Genomic DNA, 17,850 nt, shown 5'->3' on the forward strand with positions numbered 1-17,850 from the left:
TTCCATATAAAATTTGCTTCGAAGTAGTTTGAAAAAGTGAAAAAGAAGCTTCAGTGAAAGCTTTCAAACTTCACTTTTCTCTCTGTACTGTGTGCTTGCACGCAAAGTACAGTGACCTGAAGTTCGGGTTATCTGAAGCTGGGCAATGCATTCTATGTAATTTTTTTGATTGACATAAAAAGTGCACTTGCTGTAGGATGGAGAAACCTCAGGATTAGCCACAGGAATGAGTATGTACCATCAATTTGTATAATAAATTTAGTGTACATATGGCCTGGTTAAACGATGAATTCGACATTGCAAAATTAAATCGTCTCAAAAATTCATATGTTTTCCAGAGAGGGTTTCAACTTCTAGTGTAACTTCTAGAACAGCCGGCTCATCATGTTCGTAGAAAAAATAATTCACTCGAAAATACGTGTTTGCATGCAGAAATTTTTCAGTACGCTATAACTTTAATTATCTGAATGAACGAACGAGCGAAAAGCCTAAAAAACATCTTTAAAATAAATCAGTACAATCATTTTTATCAATGACAACTATTTAAAAGAGTAAGAATCCAGTAGAATTTGTGTTCTCTTTGGATGGGGAGCTCCCAACACCGATCCCACAAAAATTGAAAGTAAATCCATCTGAATCGTTTTTGTCGCCTTCACTGGTAGAAGATGGCGATGCGCCAAACAGAGAAAATCCACCGTTGAAGGAGCCATGATTACTTTGATTACTTTGTCCGAAAATATTCCCAGGTGAACTGGATGATAGGAAATCGTCAGTATTGCCCGGCATGGAAGCACCAAACGAAAACGCTGTTTCTGTGTTGGAGTTATCTTCATAAGAAAGACAAACTATTTTTATGCACAATCTCAAAGTCTGATTCCATCCTACGTAGAAAATGTTTCAATTAACAAATGTATGGATACCTGAAGGTGACTTCGACGCAAGAAAGTTTGACTGATTTTTCTTACTTGGAGTAACTGGACCAAATGAAAAACCTTTTTCTGGACTTGATGTTACTGTATATGAGTTCAAATATATCACCTCGTTAGAAAGATGATGTGGGAAGCATTGCCTTAGTAATGGAAAGATCGACGCGTGATTTATACCTGAACTTGATGGTGATACTCCAGCGCTGAATATACTTTTATTCCTCGACGACAAACGGTTTTCGTGACTTCCCTGTTTTATGAGAAACACTTCTTTATTCATGCTATTTTTGAGGAGAAACCCGATTATTCCCTCGTGTGAAGTCGTTTCCTACCTGACTGAATAAACTGTCAGCATTCGCATCTTTTTGTTTTTCAAAAGGTCTGAAGAAGTTTCGAGTCATGTCATGTTGTGCCATCTCGTCATTTAATGGAACTTCATAAGTCAACAATGTTGATGAAACATCTTTCTCATTGTCTTGTTGAGCTTCCTCGTTAATCTAGTAAAACATATGTACCTTGCAACTGTTTCAAACGACGATATTAGTTTTCTTCAATACCTTATAGGATAAATATGTTTTTAAGCATTTTGCATTATGATAAGTTAACCATAACTCAGATATAGCATGATATTTAAACATATTTTTCCAGGCGAAGGTTAATGGTTCGCAGTTTAATCTTTACGTATACATGACTTGGCTACTGTGCTTAAATTGTTCTTTCCTGGTTCATTTAACTAAGGTACATAACAAGCTCTTACCTGGTTTGTTTGTTTACCGTACATAGATCGTCCTGCATACGTAAATCCTTCTCCCGGTGACTTAGTGAACTGTTTGATGTATTGCATGTGTTTATTGAAGTCAAGTGGGCTTCTTGGCCTTGAAGTATTCGGCGTTCTTTTGGATGATTGGTTCACCGTGGTATTGCAACTATCACGTGAAGGAGTGGTCGGGGCATGCGTCGTAGACCGTGGCGAAGTTTGAGAATCTACATAAATATTGATTAAAAAATTTTTTGTCATTAATCTTCACGACAAGAGCATGGTCACATCGATACATGGTCACATGGTCACATCGATACATGGTCACATGGTCACATCGATACATGGTCACATGGTCACATCGATACATCTGTTCTACTGCCCATCATTAGTTATTAGTAAATATTATAAAAGTTTTAAAAATGTCGTACAACATTTTATACCTTGTTCATTGCTTATCTCACAAGACTCGGGTGTGGTGATTTCGTGAGAAACTCCTTTTTGACTTTGTAACTGTTCGCTACAATTGGTCTCATACTCTGTATGTACTTGTTCTTTATCACTGTGATGGCTCGTCAGTGGCGTCTGATTGCCTTGTTGTTGATCCTTTCTCGGAGAAGTATCCATTTCTTCTTGATCGATGTCGGCGCTGGAGTTATCAAGTTGAGCATCTAATCTCGAGCGGCTTTCATTTTCTGATGTTTCATTCAATGCTATAAGTAAAAGATAGCAGGAGTTTACACTAGTTTTTGTTTTCATTTGCTAAAACGTTTGATCATTGTGAACTCTGATGATATAGTTACTTGAGTTATTAACAGTCTCGGAATTCTTTCTCTTGTAAGTTTCAGAATTTCTCATTATCGTCTTGTTCACTTCATTTTTCTCAACATTTAGTGATTCCCATTGATCTTTCAGTGTCTTCAGCTGTTGTATTTTTTCTCTGGCTTTTGTAGCGGCGTTTCTTACGTCGAGATAGGCGCCAGCTCTTTTTATCTAGTTAAGAACTTGTTTTGTTTTTTTGGGGGGAAGTAAGTTTTATTTTTTATCATCAACTTAGGAACGACGACAAAAGTAAAAATCACTAGTTTGACGTTCATTATAGCACATTGTATCGATAGAAAAGGATACATTTTAAGAATTAAGTCGTTTGCTGTCTCGGAGTTCTTTTGAAGATACTCTACACAAAGTAAGTCAATGTAAACTCTGAGTGGATACTTAATATAAACAATATTCTACTTATAAATTGAAAGAAAAAAATGGAAGGCAGCGATAATTCACCTTGCATCTGTGACTTTTCCACTTCCATTTCAATAATGTTCGCTTGTATCTTAATAATTTGCTCACTCGTGTCTCGCACTGTCGAGATGAATATTTGCATCACTAGCCGAACTCGATGTAACTTGGAATTTCAAAACATTATCAATGATCACCTGATGCATGAGTTTTAAATGCAATCTCTTTGACTGCTGACAGTTCTTTTGCCAGTGGATTTTCATCGTAGGTTTTCGTGTAACTTTCCCAAATCGTTTCGTATTTCTCAATATTTTTTTGAAAATCAATCCTGCAAGAAATATCGCATAAGAAAAGTAATAACATTGTCGAGGACGTAAGAGCTGGAGGGGGTGCGACATGTTCAATTTGGGGAGGGGAGATCTCTCTACGATAGACATAAAGGTAGATATAAACGTGGACATAAAGGTAGACATAAAGGTAGACATAAAGGTAGACATAAAGGTAGACATAAAGGTAGACATAAAGGTAGACATAAAGGTAGACATAAAGGTAGACATAAAGGTAGACATAGTAGACATAAAGATAGACATAAAGGTATAAAGATAGACATAAAGGTAGACATAAAGATAGACATAAAGGTAGACATAAAAGGTCACATAAAGGTACATAAAGGTCATAAAGGTACATAAAGGTAGACATAAAGGTGACATAAAGGTGACATAAAAGTAGACATAAAACAGAACATAAAATATGAGACAAAGGTAGAACATAAGGAGTGAACATAAGGTGAATAAAGGTAGACATAAAGGTGACATAAAGGATCAGACATAAAAGGTGAACATAAAGGTAGACATAAAGGTGACATAAAGGTGAACAAAGGTAGACATAAAGTGAACATAGGTTAGACATAAGGTAGACATAAAGGTGAACATAAAAGTGGAACATAAAGATAGACATAAAGGTAGACATAAAAAGATGACATAAAGGTAGACATAAAGGTAGACATAAAAGGTGAACATAAAGGTGAACATAAATTACATAAAGGTGACACATAAAGGTTATAAAGATTACACATAAAGGTTGACATAAAGGGAATTACATAAAGGTACATAAAGGAATTACATAAAAGGTGGACATAAAGGTGAACATAAAGGTAGACATAAAGGTGGAACATATAAGGTTACACATAAAGGTTACATAAAGGTTACATAAAGTGACATAAAGGTAGACATAAAGAGACATAAAAGGTGAACATAAAGGTAGACATAAAGGTGAACATAAAGGTAGAACATAAAGGTGAACATAAGGTAGACATAAAGGTGAACATAAGAATGAACACAATTAGGAACATAAAGATAAGAACATAAAGGTAGACATACAGTGGACATAAAAGTAGACATAAAGGTGGACATAAAGATAGACAAAAGGTGAACATAAAGGTGGACATAAGGGTGGAACATAAAGAAGATGAACATAAAGATAGACATAAATGGAGACATAAACAATGAACATAAAGGTAGACATAAAGATGAACATAAAGGTAGACACAAAGGTAGACATAAAGGTGAACATAAACAGACATAAAGCAATGAACATAAAGGAGTGACATAAAATTGAACATAAAGGTGGACATAAAGGTGACATAAAGGTGAACATAAAGGTGAACATAAATGAACATAAAAGTGGAACATAAAAGGTAGACATAAAGGTTACATAAAGGTTTTATAAGGATGAACATAAAGGTGAACATAAAGATGACATAAAGGTGAACATAAAGATAGACATAAAAGGTGAGACATAAAGATAGACCAAAGGTGGACATAAAGGTGGACATAAAGATAGGCATAAAGGTGAACATAAAGGTGAGACATAAAGTAGACATAAAGTAGACATAAAGGTAGACATAAAGGTGAACATAAGGATAGACATAAAGGTAGACATTAAACATAAAGGTAGACACAGGTGAACATAAAGAGATGGAGTAAAGGTAGACATAAAGGTAGACATAAAAGGTGAGACATAAAGGTGAACATAAAGGTGAACATAAGGTGAGACATAAAGGTGAACATAAAGGTAGACATAAAAGGTAGACATAAGATAGACATAAAGGTGAACATAAAGGTGAGACATAGATGAAATAAAGGTAGACATAAAAGGTGAACATAAAAGGTAGACATAAAGGTGAACATAAAAGGTAACATAAAGGTAGACATAAAAGGTACATAAAAGTTATATAAAGGTAGACATAAAGGTGACATAAAGGTGAACATAAAGGTGAACATAAAGGTGAGACATAAGGTAGACATAAAGTAAGATAAAGGTAGACATAAAGATAAGTAAAGGTAGACATAAAGGTGGACATAAAGTAGACATAAAGGTAGACATAAAGGTAGACATAAAGGTGAACATAAGGTAGACATAAAGATAGACATTAACAGAGCATAAACATGAACATAAAGGTGAACATAAAGATAGACATAAATGAACATAAGGTAGACATAAAGGTAGACATAAGATAGACATAAATGAACATAAAAATAGACATAAAGATGAACATAAAATTGAACATAAGCAATGGAACATAAAGGTGAACATAAAGGTGGAACATAAAAGGAGACATAAAGGTGAACATAAAGGTGAACATAAAGGTGAACATAAATGAACATAAAGGTGAGACATAAAGATGAACATAAAGGTGAACATAAGCAATAAACATAAAGATGACATAAAGGATTAGACATAAAGGTGACATAAAAGGTAGACATAAAAGTAGACATAAAGGTAGACATAAAGGTAGAACATAAAGGTGAACATAAAGGTAGACATAAAGGTAGACATATAAAAGTAGACATAAAGGTGAAACAAAGGTAGACATAAAGGTAGACATAAAGATAGACATAAAGGTAGACATAAAGGTGAACATAAAAGTAGACATAAAGGTGAACATAAAAGGTAGACATAAAGGTGGACATAAAGAGTAGACAAAAGGTAGACATAAAAGGTAGACATAAAAGAAGTAGACATAAAGTGAACATAAAAGGTAGACATAAAGGGAGTAGACATAAAAAGGTAGACATAAAGGTGAATATAAAAAAGTAGAACATAGGAGGTAGACATAAAGGTAGACATAAAAGTAGACATAAAAGGTGAACATAAAGGTAGACATAAAAAGGTAGACATAAATAGACATAGAAGTAGACATAAAGGTGAACATAAAGGTGAACATAAAAGGTGACATAAAAGTAAACATAAAAGGTGAACATAAAGGTGAACATAAAGGTGTAGACATAAAGGTGGACATAAAAAGTAGACATAAAGGTAAACATAAAAGTGACATAAAGTAGACATAAAGGTGAACATAAAAGGTAGACATAAAAGTGAACATAAAGAGCAGACATAAAGGTAGACATAAAGGTAGACATAAACATGTAGACATAAAAGGTACATAAAGGTGACATAAAGGAGACATAAAGGTAGACATAAAGGTGGACATAAAGGTAGACATAAAAGGTGAACATAAAGGTGAGACATAAAGGTAGACATAAAGGTAGACACAAAGGTGGACATAAAGGTAGACATAAAGATAGACATAAAGGTGACATAAAGGAAGACATAAAGGTATACATAAATGGAGACATAAAGGTAGACACAAAGGTAGACATAAAGGTAGACATAAAGGTAGACATAAAGGTAGACATAAAGGTAGACATAAAGGTAGACATAAAGGTAGACATAAAGGTACACAAAGGTAGACATAAAGGTAGACATAAAGGTAGACATAAAAGTACACATAAAGGTAGACATAAAGGTAGAGGAAATCGTAATCAACTATAAAATGGCCGTTTCTAACCCAGTAGAGGATCTAAATTATAAAAATCTTATGATTGATCCCTCTTTCAGATATTGAAAACGTTTCTAAATCCCCGAGCATCGATCATCTCAACTTGGTGATACATGAGTATACATGGGAGTAATTATTAGTTCATTACGCAAGATATTACATAGATCCATCAGTGTACTATGTTATCCATGATTACCCACTAACTGAACACACATTAGAAACTATACATACTGTTGTTTCTGGCGCTTTATGCTGACCATCTCCAGTTTCTTTCGTAGAGCTTCCTCGTGTTCATCCAAGACTGCTGACGTTTTCTTTAAACTATAGCCAATCAAACAATAGCAAGTATATTTGACAGTTTTTAAAACCTAATGCATGGTAAGTTTAGTTACCAATATCACACACACTCTTCTCACTATTTTGTCGATCTTCCACACTTTTGTTTCATACAACTTTGAGTTACTATAGCCTCTTCATACAAAGAGACGTTTGAGCTTTTATGTTTTTAGAGATATTAGTTGAAGCAGGATGATCAAAAGCCACCATACCCCTCGCAAATTTCTCTATTTTGTTTGAATTTAGAGTGAAGTCGTTTGGCTTCAACGTCAAGTTTTTTTGTAGATTCGTCCAGTTCTTCTGTTTTTGTCATTGTGTCTTCGACCTGCTTTTGAAGCTCTTTGAAATAACAAGAAATGCGGAATATAATACGATTGTGGTTTTTTTATTAGTTGAAATGTTAACTTCACCTGTTGACTTTTGTCTTTCTGTGTCTATAAGTTTCACCATTTGTAAATTTTCTGCCTCTGTAATTTAAGAAATTGCGGTCATTTTGTAGTGTTGAGCTAGGTCATCATCTTAGCCGGACAAAGAATAACGTTTGTTATGAAATCTGTTGTTTGTAGAATGCTCCAAAACTTTGGGAAAGCAAAGACTAAATAATCCAAAATATTTGAATGATTGAATCGATGCAATTTATACATACCAGCAGTTTGGAGTAGCTTTTCAAGATCGGCTGATCCATCTGCAAACGTTTGTTCTGAAGACGTAACGTTTGAGGAAAAAGCTTTGCCATTCTCCATTTTGTCAAGTTGTTTTCACTTTATTTTCAGTTTTATCTAACTGAAGAACAAATATTGTTACCACATTTCGAAGTAAATGGTAAATGGAAAACAGATATCTGTTTGTCTTTCTGTATCTTACTTCAAAAATATATTTAGGTCAAACAACTTTTTTACTGTCTCATCAACTCTTTACCTTTTTTTGCAAAAAAATCATTGAAAATAATATTATTTTACTAATAAATATTAATAATTGAGCTTTCCCGCCTTTATTGAAGTCAGTGTTGAAGTGCAGGAGGGTAATGAGGGATTTGGAGGACACGTTATTTTTGAATATATGAAATCAGCCTTAACAAATTAAAATATTCCTTTACGGGAGTAAGATTGTTCGAAAATTACATGATTTGTCTACGGCTTTGCAATAAAACGTACTCGAGATATCTTTCCAAATGCTTGACTTGACTATTATTATCTAAAAAGCAGAAAAGATAGCAAGTGTGCTGTTTACGATGTATCACTAGTTGTACACAAACATCCCTCAAAAGTCTGAATCTGGGATGTCTGTTATCCTTCTTGTTCTCAATTTCCTGTCTTGTACATTGCTGCCCGGCCCTGGCACTGTGAATTGTCAAGTTATATGTACAATCGTTAACTAAACAACAAGATTTTTTTGTAATTTCGACGAAAAGCACTCCGCTTGTTTTTTAAGAAAAAGGTAAATTGCATTCTACGTATATTTATCCTTGTGAGTCTTTCGCCAAACTCGGCAGACATGCTGAACATTTTTTAGTTCTAAATACTTGCAACTTTATGATTAATTATGAACGATGTACAGCTGTTGAAGAGAAGTAAAAATCTTGCTTGCTTGATTAACTTTCTAATATACATCTTAATTAATCATTATTTTAAAAGTATGAACACATAGTTGGACAGTCTGTGTAGGCTAGTGTCTGTAATCTAGTCTGTAAAATATATCTATGAAATTGAAATATACAATACCTGGCTGTTCGTAATTCGTATACAAACCAACTGGGGCCCTCCCCCGTACGTCCAAAATGACTGTTGACATGACTGCTTTGTTCAATTGTTTGTTATAATGATGTAGATGACTGTCATAACGAAAATTCATGCACGTCAAATCTTTGACAGTCGAGGAAATCCAACTGTTGAAGTTGACCTCACCACTAGCAAAGGTAAAATGGATTGTTGAAATTCTAAATGTGCTTCAGTTGGTGACATTACATTCGTGTTTTCATTGGGAAATGCCATGCAGCAGTTCAAATTTGCTTCACATTAATACCAAATCTTGTATGTAACAAACATTCCTTATGGTTGTGCTTACAGGTCTGTTCAGAGCTGCTGTACCTTCAGGTGCATCCACTGGAGTTTACGAAGCTTTAGAGCTGAGGGATAAGGATCCTTCTATGTATTTAGGAAAAGGTGCTTTTTCTTAAAGTTTTATGCTACATTTCCTAGTAATTGTGTGGTGAACGTAAATGTATTCTTGGTTTTAAAGGTGTCCAAAAAGCTGTCTCTAATGTGAACACTGTGATTGCCCCTGCCTTGTTAGAAAAGGTGAACTGAATTTATCCATGATATTGATACATTTTCTGTTTACAAGTGAAATATATGTATATTGGTGTGTTTTTTTTCTAGGGTTTTGATGTGACTAATCAAGAAGCCATTGATAAATTTATGATTGATCTTGATGGTACTGACAACAAAGGTTTGTTTCATTATGGTTTGATACACTTGGTATGAAATGAATGTGCTTTGACATTCATTCATTTGTACTTCAGGCAAACTTGGAGCTAATGCTATTTTGGGTGTGTCTCTTGCTGTTTGCAAAGCTGGTGCTGCTCACAAGGTAATATACATGTAAGATATAAAAGATGTTTACTGTGTTTACACAGGCTTATGCAAACCAAGTAGACCTTTGGGATATCATGAGAGCAGATCAGTGCTAGTATAAGACAATAGGTTGAAGGTTTGCACATGCTCCAGCTCAGATAAGTTTGCACAGGTTAATGCAAACACAGATGTAGACCAATTATCGCTCATATTTTCTTTATATATATATATACCTTCATACATACATACTGATGTTGGTGCTGTTTTAATTGAGTTTTACTGATTAATTTTATAAATGGATGGGCTTCTTTATTTTTTATGAAGGGTGTGCCTTTGTACCGTCATATTGCTGATCTTGCTGGAAATTTGAAAGTCATCTTGCCTGTCCCGGTAGGTCAACAAGATGCTAACTACCTTATATTTATGTTTTCATTATCATTAATGTTCATTATGTGTCTGTTTAAGGCTTTCAATGTCATTAATGGTGGAAGTCATGCTGGAAATAAATTAGCAATGCAAGAGTTTATGATTCTTCCTACTGGTGTGACTATAATGTATTGTTTAGTACTATGATCAATATTCTAAGTCCGCATGTGTAATGCTTTTTTAGGGGCCGATAGTTTCTCTGAAGCTATGAGAATTGGATGCGAGACTTATCACACGTTGAAAGGGGTAATCAAAAAGAAATATGGTTTGGATGGTAAGCTATTTCAGTGAAAACGAAAGAAATGCCCTTTTTCCATGTGATTCAATTGCATAAGTACTGCTTTGTGGAGTCGAATACATAATTCTTGATGAAATGTTTTCCAAAGATTTTTCCGTATGTTTCTAAAATTAACAATTCTACTTCTCCTTAAGAATGCTCAGTGCAGCTGGATTTTGTCATTGAGATTTTAATTCAAATTTTTTAAGAGAAAAAAGAGGATCCGTTGATTTTTAATATTTTTTCAGCTACTGCTGTTGGAGATGAAGGTGGTTTTGCTCCAAATTTCCAAGACAACAAAGAAGGTTGACAAACGTTTAACTTTTTTTGTTTTTTGATTCATTTGAATATAAAACTTGCATTTCCATTACGTACAAATAAACTTTGACGTATTAAAATTTTACTAAAGGCTTGGAGCTTCTTAAAGAGGCAATTGCAAAAGCTGGTTATACTGACAAAGTTGAAATTGGAATGGATGTTGCTGCCTCAGGTAAAGTTTGAATGCAGGAACAGTTAGACAGTTACTGGCTTTTGTGATTGAATGATGAGCATAAACAGTGGTATAGCCAGCACATCATTTTGGTTGGGGTATGTAAATTTCAGAACATTATTACTGGATTTTGTGATTGAACGATGAGCATAAACAGTGGTATAGCCAGCTCACCATTTTGGTTGGGGTATGTAAATTTCAGAACATTATTACTGGCTTTTGTGATTGAATGATGAGCATAAACAGTGGTATAGCCAGCACATCATTTTGGTTGGGGTATGTAAATTTCAGAACATTATTACTGGCTTTTGTGATTGAATGATGAGCATAAACAGTGGTATAGCCAGCACACCATTTTGGTTGGGTTATGTAAATTTCAGAACATTATTACTGGCTTTTGTGATTGAATGATGAGCATAAACAGTGGTATAGCCAGCACACCATTTTGGTTGGGTTATGTAAATTTCAGAACATTATTACTGGCTTTTGTGATTGAATGATGAGCATAAACAGTGGTATAGCCAGCACACCATTTTGGTTGGGTTATGTAAATTTCAGAACATTATTACTGGCTTTTGTGATTGAATGATGAGCATAAACAGTGGTATAGCCAGCACACCATTTTGGTTGGGTTATGTAAATTTCAGAACATTATTACTGGCTTTTGTGATTGAATGATGAGCATAAACAGTGGTATAGCCAGCACACCATTTTGGTTGGGTTATGTAAATTTCAGAACATTATTACTGGCTTTTGTGATTGAATGATGAGCATAAACAGTGGTATAGCCAGCACACCATTTTGGTTGGGTTATGTAAATTTCAGAACATTATTACTGGCTTTTGTGATTGAATGATGAGCATAAACAGTGGTATAGCCAGCACACCATTTTGGTTGGGTTATGTAAATTTCAGAACATTATTACTGGCTTTTGTGATTGAATGATGAGCATAAACAGTGATATAGCCAGCACACCATTTTGGTTGGGTTATGTAAATTTCAGAACATTATTACTGGCTTTTGTGATTGAATGATGAGCATAAACATTGGTATAGCCAGCACATCATTTTGGTTGGGGTATGTAAATTTCAGAACATTATTACTGGCTTTTGTGATTGAATGATGAGCATAAACAGTGGTATAGCCAGCACACCATTTTGGTTGGGGTATGTAAATTTCAGAACATTGTTTATTTGTTTAGAAATCTATTGTTTTTACAAGGAGCAAACTCAGAAGAATTTTGCATAGACAACCAAACACACGGGCTGGCTATGTCACTCAGCACAAAGCACATTCTTTAAATCTAGAACAAATTTGATTTAAATAATAGTAAATATGTATTGTTATTTGAACTACGTTTATTATTCTACTTCATTTTGTAGTCATGTACCTGACAGCTAACCGCGTGTACGTGGTGCGTACCTATTTTTCTACATTGGAATTAAAATGACAATTTTTCTACTTCCTCCATTTAGAGTTTTACAAAGACGGAAAATATGATCTGGACTTCAAAAACAAAAATTCTGATCCAAGTAAATGGGTATGTTACGTGGTTTTGTAGGCTCCTTCGTGTTTTATTTGAGAACTGTGCAGTTGACTGTCTTTTGGTGTCGCATTTTACTTCAATAGCATTCATTTCTCTTTTTCCACAGTTAACTGGCGAGCAACTTAGTGCTCTTTATCAAGAATTTATCAACGAATATCCCGTGGTATCAATCGAAGATCCGTTTGATCAAGATCACTGGCAAGCCTGGTCTCATTTGACTGGACAAACAAGCATTCAGATTGTTGGGTAAGAATACCGTTAAATATCCATAGAGGAGAGGACTAAGCACGAGAGCTGCTAGTTAATTTATTCGCTCAGTCAAGTCTCCTTTTTAGAGCAAAGTTGTAAGGCAATTTTGTAGTATTATTAAGAGCAGAGCAATTAGTAGAAGAGCTATACGCCAGACCACAGCAACTTTTTTGGTATCGGGTGTCAGAAATTTTCTAAATAAGTGAAAATCTAAGCTTTTATTTCTATCCCCCCCCCTTGGAATTCCGCATAAGGACAATAAGACATGTTACTTAAATGAGCGACACCAGTCCTTTCAACAGAGAATTGTTTGCACTCAGAAGACTTGTGCAAGTTTTCAATCACATATTATGAACATGTATGTGTTCTTCAGCTTGTTTTAACAAACGCATTTTCAAAGTCGTTACCTCAATCATTCTTCCTGCTTTGCGTGTCACCACCATGCATAAAAGCAACTCAGCTAATACACAACCACAGACATAGCACTTTGGAGTATGGCTTGTGACAGGTTTTATAAGAAAACGTTTTTATTTGCCATGAAGTCAAGGATGTTCGTGTACATGAAGCATAAGTAAATGGGGGCTAATGGAGAAATGAAATAAATGTCTCAAACAATTTATAAGTTTGATACGAACTAAAAGGCAGTTTTTTTTAAACTTTACACATCCTTGGATCCCTATAGTTGTAAACTACTCATTTCTTCACGTTTTAAATTTACAGGAATGTGTTTAAATAATGAAATAAAATATTGTGAATGTGTTCTTTTGCAGCGATGACCTCACAGTAACAAATGTTAAACGGTAATTCTTGTTTTAGCATTGAATTATTCTCCTATAACTTATAGTTTTGCGTTGTGCCTGTTAAACGGTAATTCTTGTTTTAGCATTGAATTATTCTCCTATAACTTATAGTTTTGTGTTGTGCCTGTTAAACGGTAATTCTTGTTTTAGCATTGAATTATTCTCCTATAACTTATAGTTTTGTGTTGTGCCTGTTAAACGGTAATTCTTGTTTTAGCATTGAATTATTCTCCTATAACTTATAGTTTTGCGTTGTGCCTTGCGATTCAATTTTTATATATTTTTTATTTCTTCAGCATTGAAACAGCAATCTCAAGCAAAGCTTGCAACTGTTTGCTTTTGAAGGTCAACCAAATTGGCTCGGTAACGGAGTCCATTGAGGCGTAAGGAAACCATGAATATTAAAGTTGTTAACCTTAATTAAATGCATGGACGGATTTTCTGGGGATGCAGGGGGGGGGGTGCTATTCGCCGAATGTCAGATTTAATTCCCACGAATTGGTTGTTCACTCCTTAAGAAACATTTTAATCACCCTCATTCTTAGCAAAACAAATCTGTAGTACAGTTGAACTGTGTTTTTCTGGGGCAATGTTTCAACTCTCTACACTCGACAACTGTCCCTAAAATTCTCACTTCTACTATGTTATGCGTCACTTACTTGTCAGCTCAGCCCCTAATATTTTTAGCACCATCCATGTAAATAATACGAAAATCTGTCAATGATTAAATGTATTCATATTTTAGTCGAAATTTTAGTCAGGTGTTCTGGGAAATACATAGTTATCACCTCGTGTTCCACTTGAAAAAAGAAGAATGAATCAGATTTTTCCTAACGTTTTCACTGGTAGTGTAAATCGTCATTTCTTTGCTATCTTGTTAGATGCAAACTTGCACAGCGTAATGGCTGGGGTGTTATGGTGAGTCATCGTAGTGGAGAAACTGAAGATACAACCATTGCTGATCTAGTTGTTGGTTTATGTACTGGTCAGGTAACGAACTGAAGTTATTGACTCTGATTTCCTAGTTTCTGGTTTACCTCGTAAGGAGTTGTTGCCATAGGTGTACGGGAGCTATCATTTCTTGGGGGGGGGGGCAGTAAATATTTTCCCCAATCCACAACGAAGGTTCAGCCGTATTTTCGCCCGACTAACGTTGCCCAACTTTTCAATCTTTTTGAGAGGGCAGCTACCCCTCCTGTCCCCGTACGCCCACGGTTGTTTAGTTTAGTATAACGTTTTCAAGCAAATGCAAGCTGCTCAGTAGTTCAACTTATTTCATGCCAATTTCTAATGGATGGCTTGTTCTCATGTTCTGTGTTACTGAGTACGTCAATCATGTTTCTTTAATATCTACTTATATCTTTTTCTTGATTGTAGATAAAAACTGGAGCACCATGTCGTTCTGAACGCTTGGCAAAGTACAATCAAATCTTAAGGTAGCAAACGTTCTCTTAATCCACCTTCCCGATGGTAGACACACGTGTCAAAAATACGACATCAAATTAAAAATTCGGACAATCATATGGTCGGATATAGTATTGCTTATGTAAAATAGTGGCAATAAAATGGTTAGGAGATGCGTTTGAGTTTTGGGGCATTTGTGAATCTGATTCTAGTTATTCAGAACGATTATTTATAAAGGCAGAAGGCATAACAGTAAATATTAACCATTTTGAGTTAATAAAAAGCGTAACGATCGAAGGAAAGCTTTTGAATTCTGGCATGTTGTCGCACTAATGACTTTTTTCTAAGGATTTTTACGGGCCTTTACGGCGTGACTTAAGAATATCCAAAACGGATTCCAGCTGCATAAAGCGCAAAAAAGCAAGCCATACAAATTTTTGAACTTTTATTTTTACTACATGTTGGTTTCGCTGTCTTATTATCACTAATCACTATTATTATTATTGATGGATAAAATCTCCCTAAAACAGGCTTTTCAGATTCATTTACAAGTTACATACGTAAAATAGGAGTTTTAAGCTATAGCTATGAATTTAAATGTATAAAATTACGATGATGCTAAATGATAACATAAAACATTGTCTTATTATGAATATGTGTTAATTGTATTCAAAGGCAGTCATGAATCTTATCTGGAATCTCATGATACATCGAATCATAAATATCATAAAAAATAACATAAATATCAAAAAAATAACGTTCGATGTAACTAAAATCGGATCTGGATATTCTTTGGTAGGATGGTTTCTTACAACGGAATGCATACTACATGCATTTATGTAATAAATTGGACGGCTGTCTCTATGCGACCAAAAGAAGTCCTCTGAATCCGAAAACTGTACTATTTAATCACAAAATTACTAGAGAAGTGAAGTTACTTTCTAGATTAAATCATGAAAATATTACAAGGTAAAAAGAAATTTACTATTCAAAATTAATTAAAAGTTTATGACATAAGCATAAGCGTTCCATTTAGACGATATAAATGGCTTGGCTTATTAAATGTTATCTCTGTTAAAACTAATATTATAAAAAATATATAATCCCTTTTTTTTCATGAAGCCCATGGGTGCTTTCGTTCATGATGACAGAGTTACATTGTATAATGAGGCTCTCGTTCATCACGAGATAGTTATGAGAAAGTTACATTGTAAAAGGTAACAAGTGAAAAACGTATAAACATGTTTTGAGTTGGTTTAAAGTCAAAAAGGCAGAAGTTGTTTGAACCTTGGCATTATCCTTGATGTTCTAGTTTCTTTTATGAGAAGAATTCTTGTAAAGAAAAAAGATAAAATTCGAAAGCAAAAAACCCCGTTTTCGGGCCATGCTTCCCGATACCTTCTTATATGTAAGGCACTAGAACGCCGCATGTTAACGTTTCGGTAGGAGATTTCGGCCCCTCCACGCTATCCTACTTGGGAGATGCCAATAGCAAGCTTCCGCCCATCAGACCCTGAGATCACTTGCGATAGGCTTTGCTCAGGGTATGCAGGGAGAGTGCGGTCGCCACCGAAGTGTGGGCCCTAAGCCACTGCATACTATATCGCACCCAGCTTCCACTGCTAGTTGACATCTACTATATAATGTATTTACTTTATATATATATACAAAAATTTAAAGGCTTACGAAAGTTGTGGTATAATTGACATCGTTACTGCGCATGCTCAGATGATTTATTTGATAATTTGCGACTAAGTAAGCTAATTGCCACAAATGTAGTGCAAGTATACATAGTTAGTCTTTGCCATGACTATGAACAATTAGTCGAGTGGACTGCGCATGCTCTAGCGCATGCGCAGATGATTCTTTATTAAATTGCTACTAAGCGAGCTATTTACTTCAAAATTGGGGCTAGTAGATCCAGTTGGTTGTTGTCTTGACTATGAACTCGTGAAATTGGTCAATCGGAAAGTTCATACTCGACTGCGCATGCTCAGATGATTTCTTTATTAAATTGTTACTAAGCATGCTATTTACTTCAAAATCTGTGCTAGTAGATGCAGTAGTTCGTAAACTTGACCATGAGCTTGTGAAGCCGGTCAAGTCAACTGCGCATGCTCAAGGAGACTGCGCATGCGCAGAAGATTTATCTGAAAATTTGTGACAGAGCGGTACTAGAACATACAGTTGGTCGTTTCCATGACCATGAACTTGGAGAGTTGGTGGAGTTGCCCATGTATGCTCAGATTAATTCTCAATTTGTGACCAAGTGAGCTCTGAAATTGGTGCTTGTATATGCGCTTAGCTAATTTTCAATCATTAATTTTGGCATGCTCTTTGTTTTGACGAGTGCATATCAAAGTCATCAACACTTTGTTACGCCACTTGTAATATCCGTGACAATGTTAGAGATGTTTTTTCTCTATAACTTTGTATCTGCATATTGCATGTCATATCCAAGCTTTCCTTTGATTTGACAGAAAATGGTTTTTATTCAATCTTACACCTTCTCCCTTTATAATTAGTCATTCTGGATTTCTAAAATAATATTTAGAAATGCCCCAAGAGCATCTTTCTATTTTATTGCCACTATTCTACAGATACGATACTATGTCCGACCATTTGATTGTCCGAATTTTGTAATTTAATCTCGTATTTTTGACACGTATGTTTACCGTCAGAGAGGTGGATTATCGACACTTGTCAATTCACTGCCAGCATGCAGCTCCTATGAATGAAAATTGTGTGCGTTCATATGTATGAAAATTTCTTGTTTTAGAATCGAAGAAGAACTTGGTGAAAATGCTGTCTTTGCTGGCAAACACTTCCGTCGACCATCTGAAATGTGAACGAGTGTTTCCGAAGTGCTAGAAACGAATATGTTGAACAAATTTGCTTTGAGCCTTTCACAGAAAGTAGTTAGCTGATGTTTGACGCAGAATTCATGTATTTTGCATTTGCAATTCATTAACAAAACATAGTTAAAATTGTG

At 34.9% G+C, this 17,850-nt stretch overlaps 2 protein-coding genes and 2 long non-coding RNA genes across 4 annotated transcripts in view; 3 read left to right on the forward strand and 1 right to left on the reverse strand.

The window, feature by feature from the left end:
- Nucleotides 1-105: 105 nt before the first annotated feature.
- Nucleotides 106-17,850, forward strand: part of LOC124443869 (multifunctional procollagen lysine hydroxylase and glycosyltransferase LH3-like) — a 29,546-nt gene continuing 11,801 nt past the window's right edge. Inside the window, 2 exon segments of the mRNA XM_046994413.1 lie at nt 106-111; nt 1,789-1,792. Of these exon segments, the coding sequence (XP_046850369.1) occupies nt 111; nt 1,789-1,792 (5 nt within the window). The 5' untranslated portion in view covers nt 106-110.
- LOC124443879 lies at nt 416-1,008 on the reverse strand. Its single transcript, XR_006947770.1, has 2 exons — nt 921-1,008; nt 416-827 (listed from the first exon to the last, which is right to left on the reverse strand). It is a non-coding gene; the product is annotated as an uncharacterized LOC124443879 (long non-coding RNA).
- On the forward strand, nt 6,453-6,613 carry LOC124443880. The gene is made up of 2 exons (XR_006947771.1): nt 6,453-6,511; nt 6,571-6,613. It is a non-coding gene; the product is annotated as an uncharacterized LOC124443880 (long non-coding RNA).
- On the forward strand, nt 8,356-17,845 carry LOC124443872 (enolase-like). Its single transcript, XM_046994416.1, has 18 exons — nt 8,356-8,530; nt 8,921-9,008; nt 9,160-9,255; nt 9,332-9,390; nt 9,472-9,541; nt 9,615-9,682; nt 9,991-10,056; nt 10,132-10,207; nt 10,277-10,366; nt 10,618-10,674; nt 10,779-10,859; nt 12,335-12,399; nt 12,512-12,651; nt 13,425-13,454; nt 13,751-13,837; nt 14,336-14,444; nt 14,832-14,890; nt 17,638-17,845. Exons 2-18 carry the CDS (start codon nt 8,921-8,923, stop codon nt 17,705-17,707), a joined length of 1,311 nt encoding a protein of 436 aa, XP_046850372.1. The 5' UTR covers nt 8,356-8,530; the 3' UTR covers nt 17,708-17,845.

Source organism: Xenia sp. Carnegie-2017, unplaced genomic scaffold (assembly GCF_021976095.1).
Source record: "Xenia sp. Carnegie-2017 unplaced genomic scaffold, XeniaSp_v1 HiC_scaffold_21, whole genome shotgun sequence".
NCBI classification, from domain to species: Eukaryota; Metazoa; Cnidaria; class Anthozoa; order Malacalcyonacea; family Xeniidae; genus Xenia; species Xenia sp. Carnegie-2017.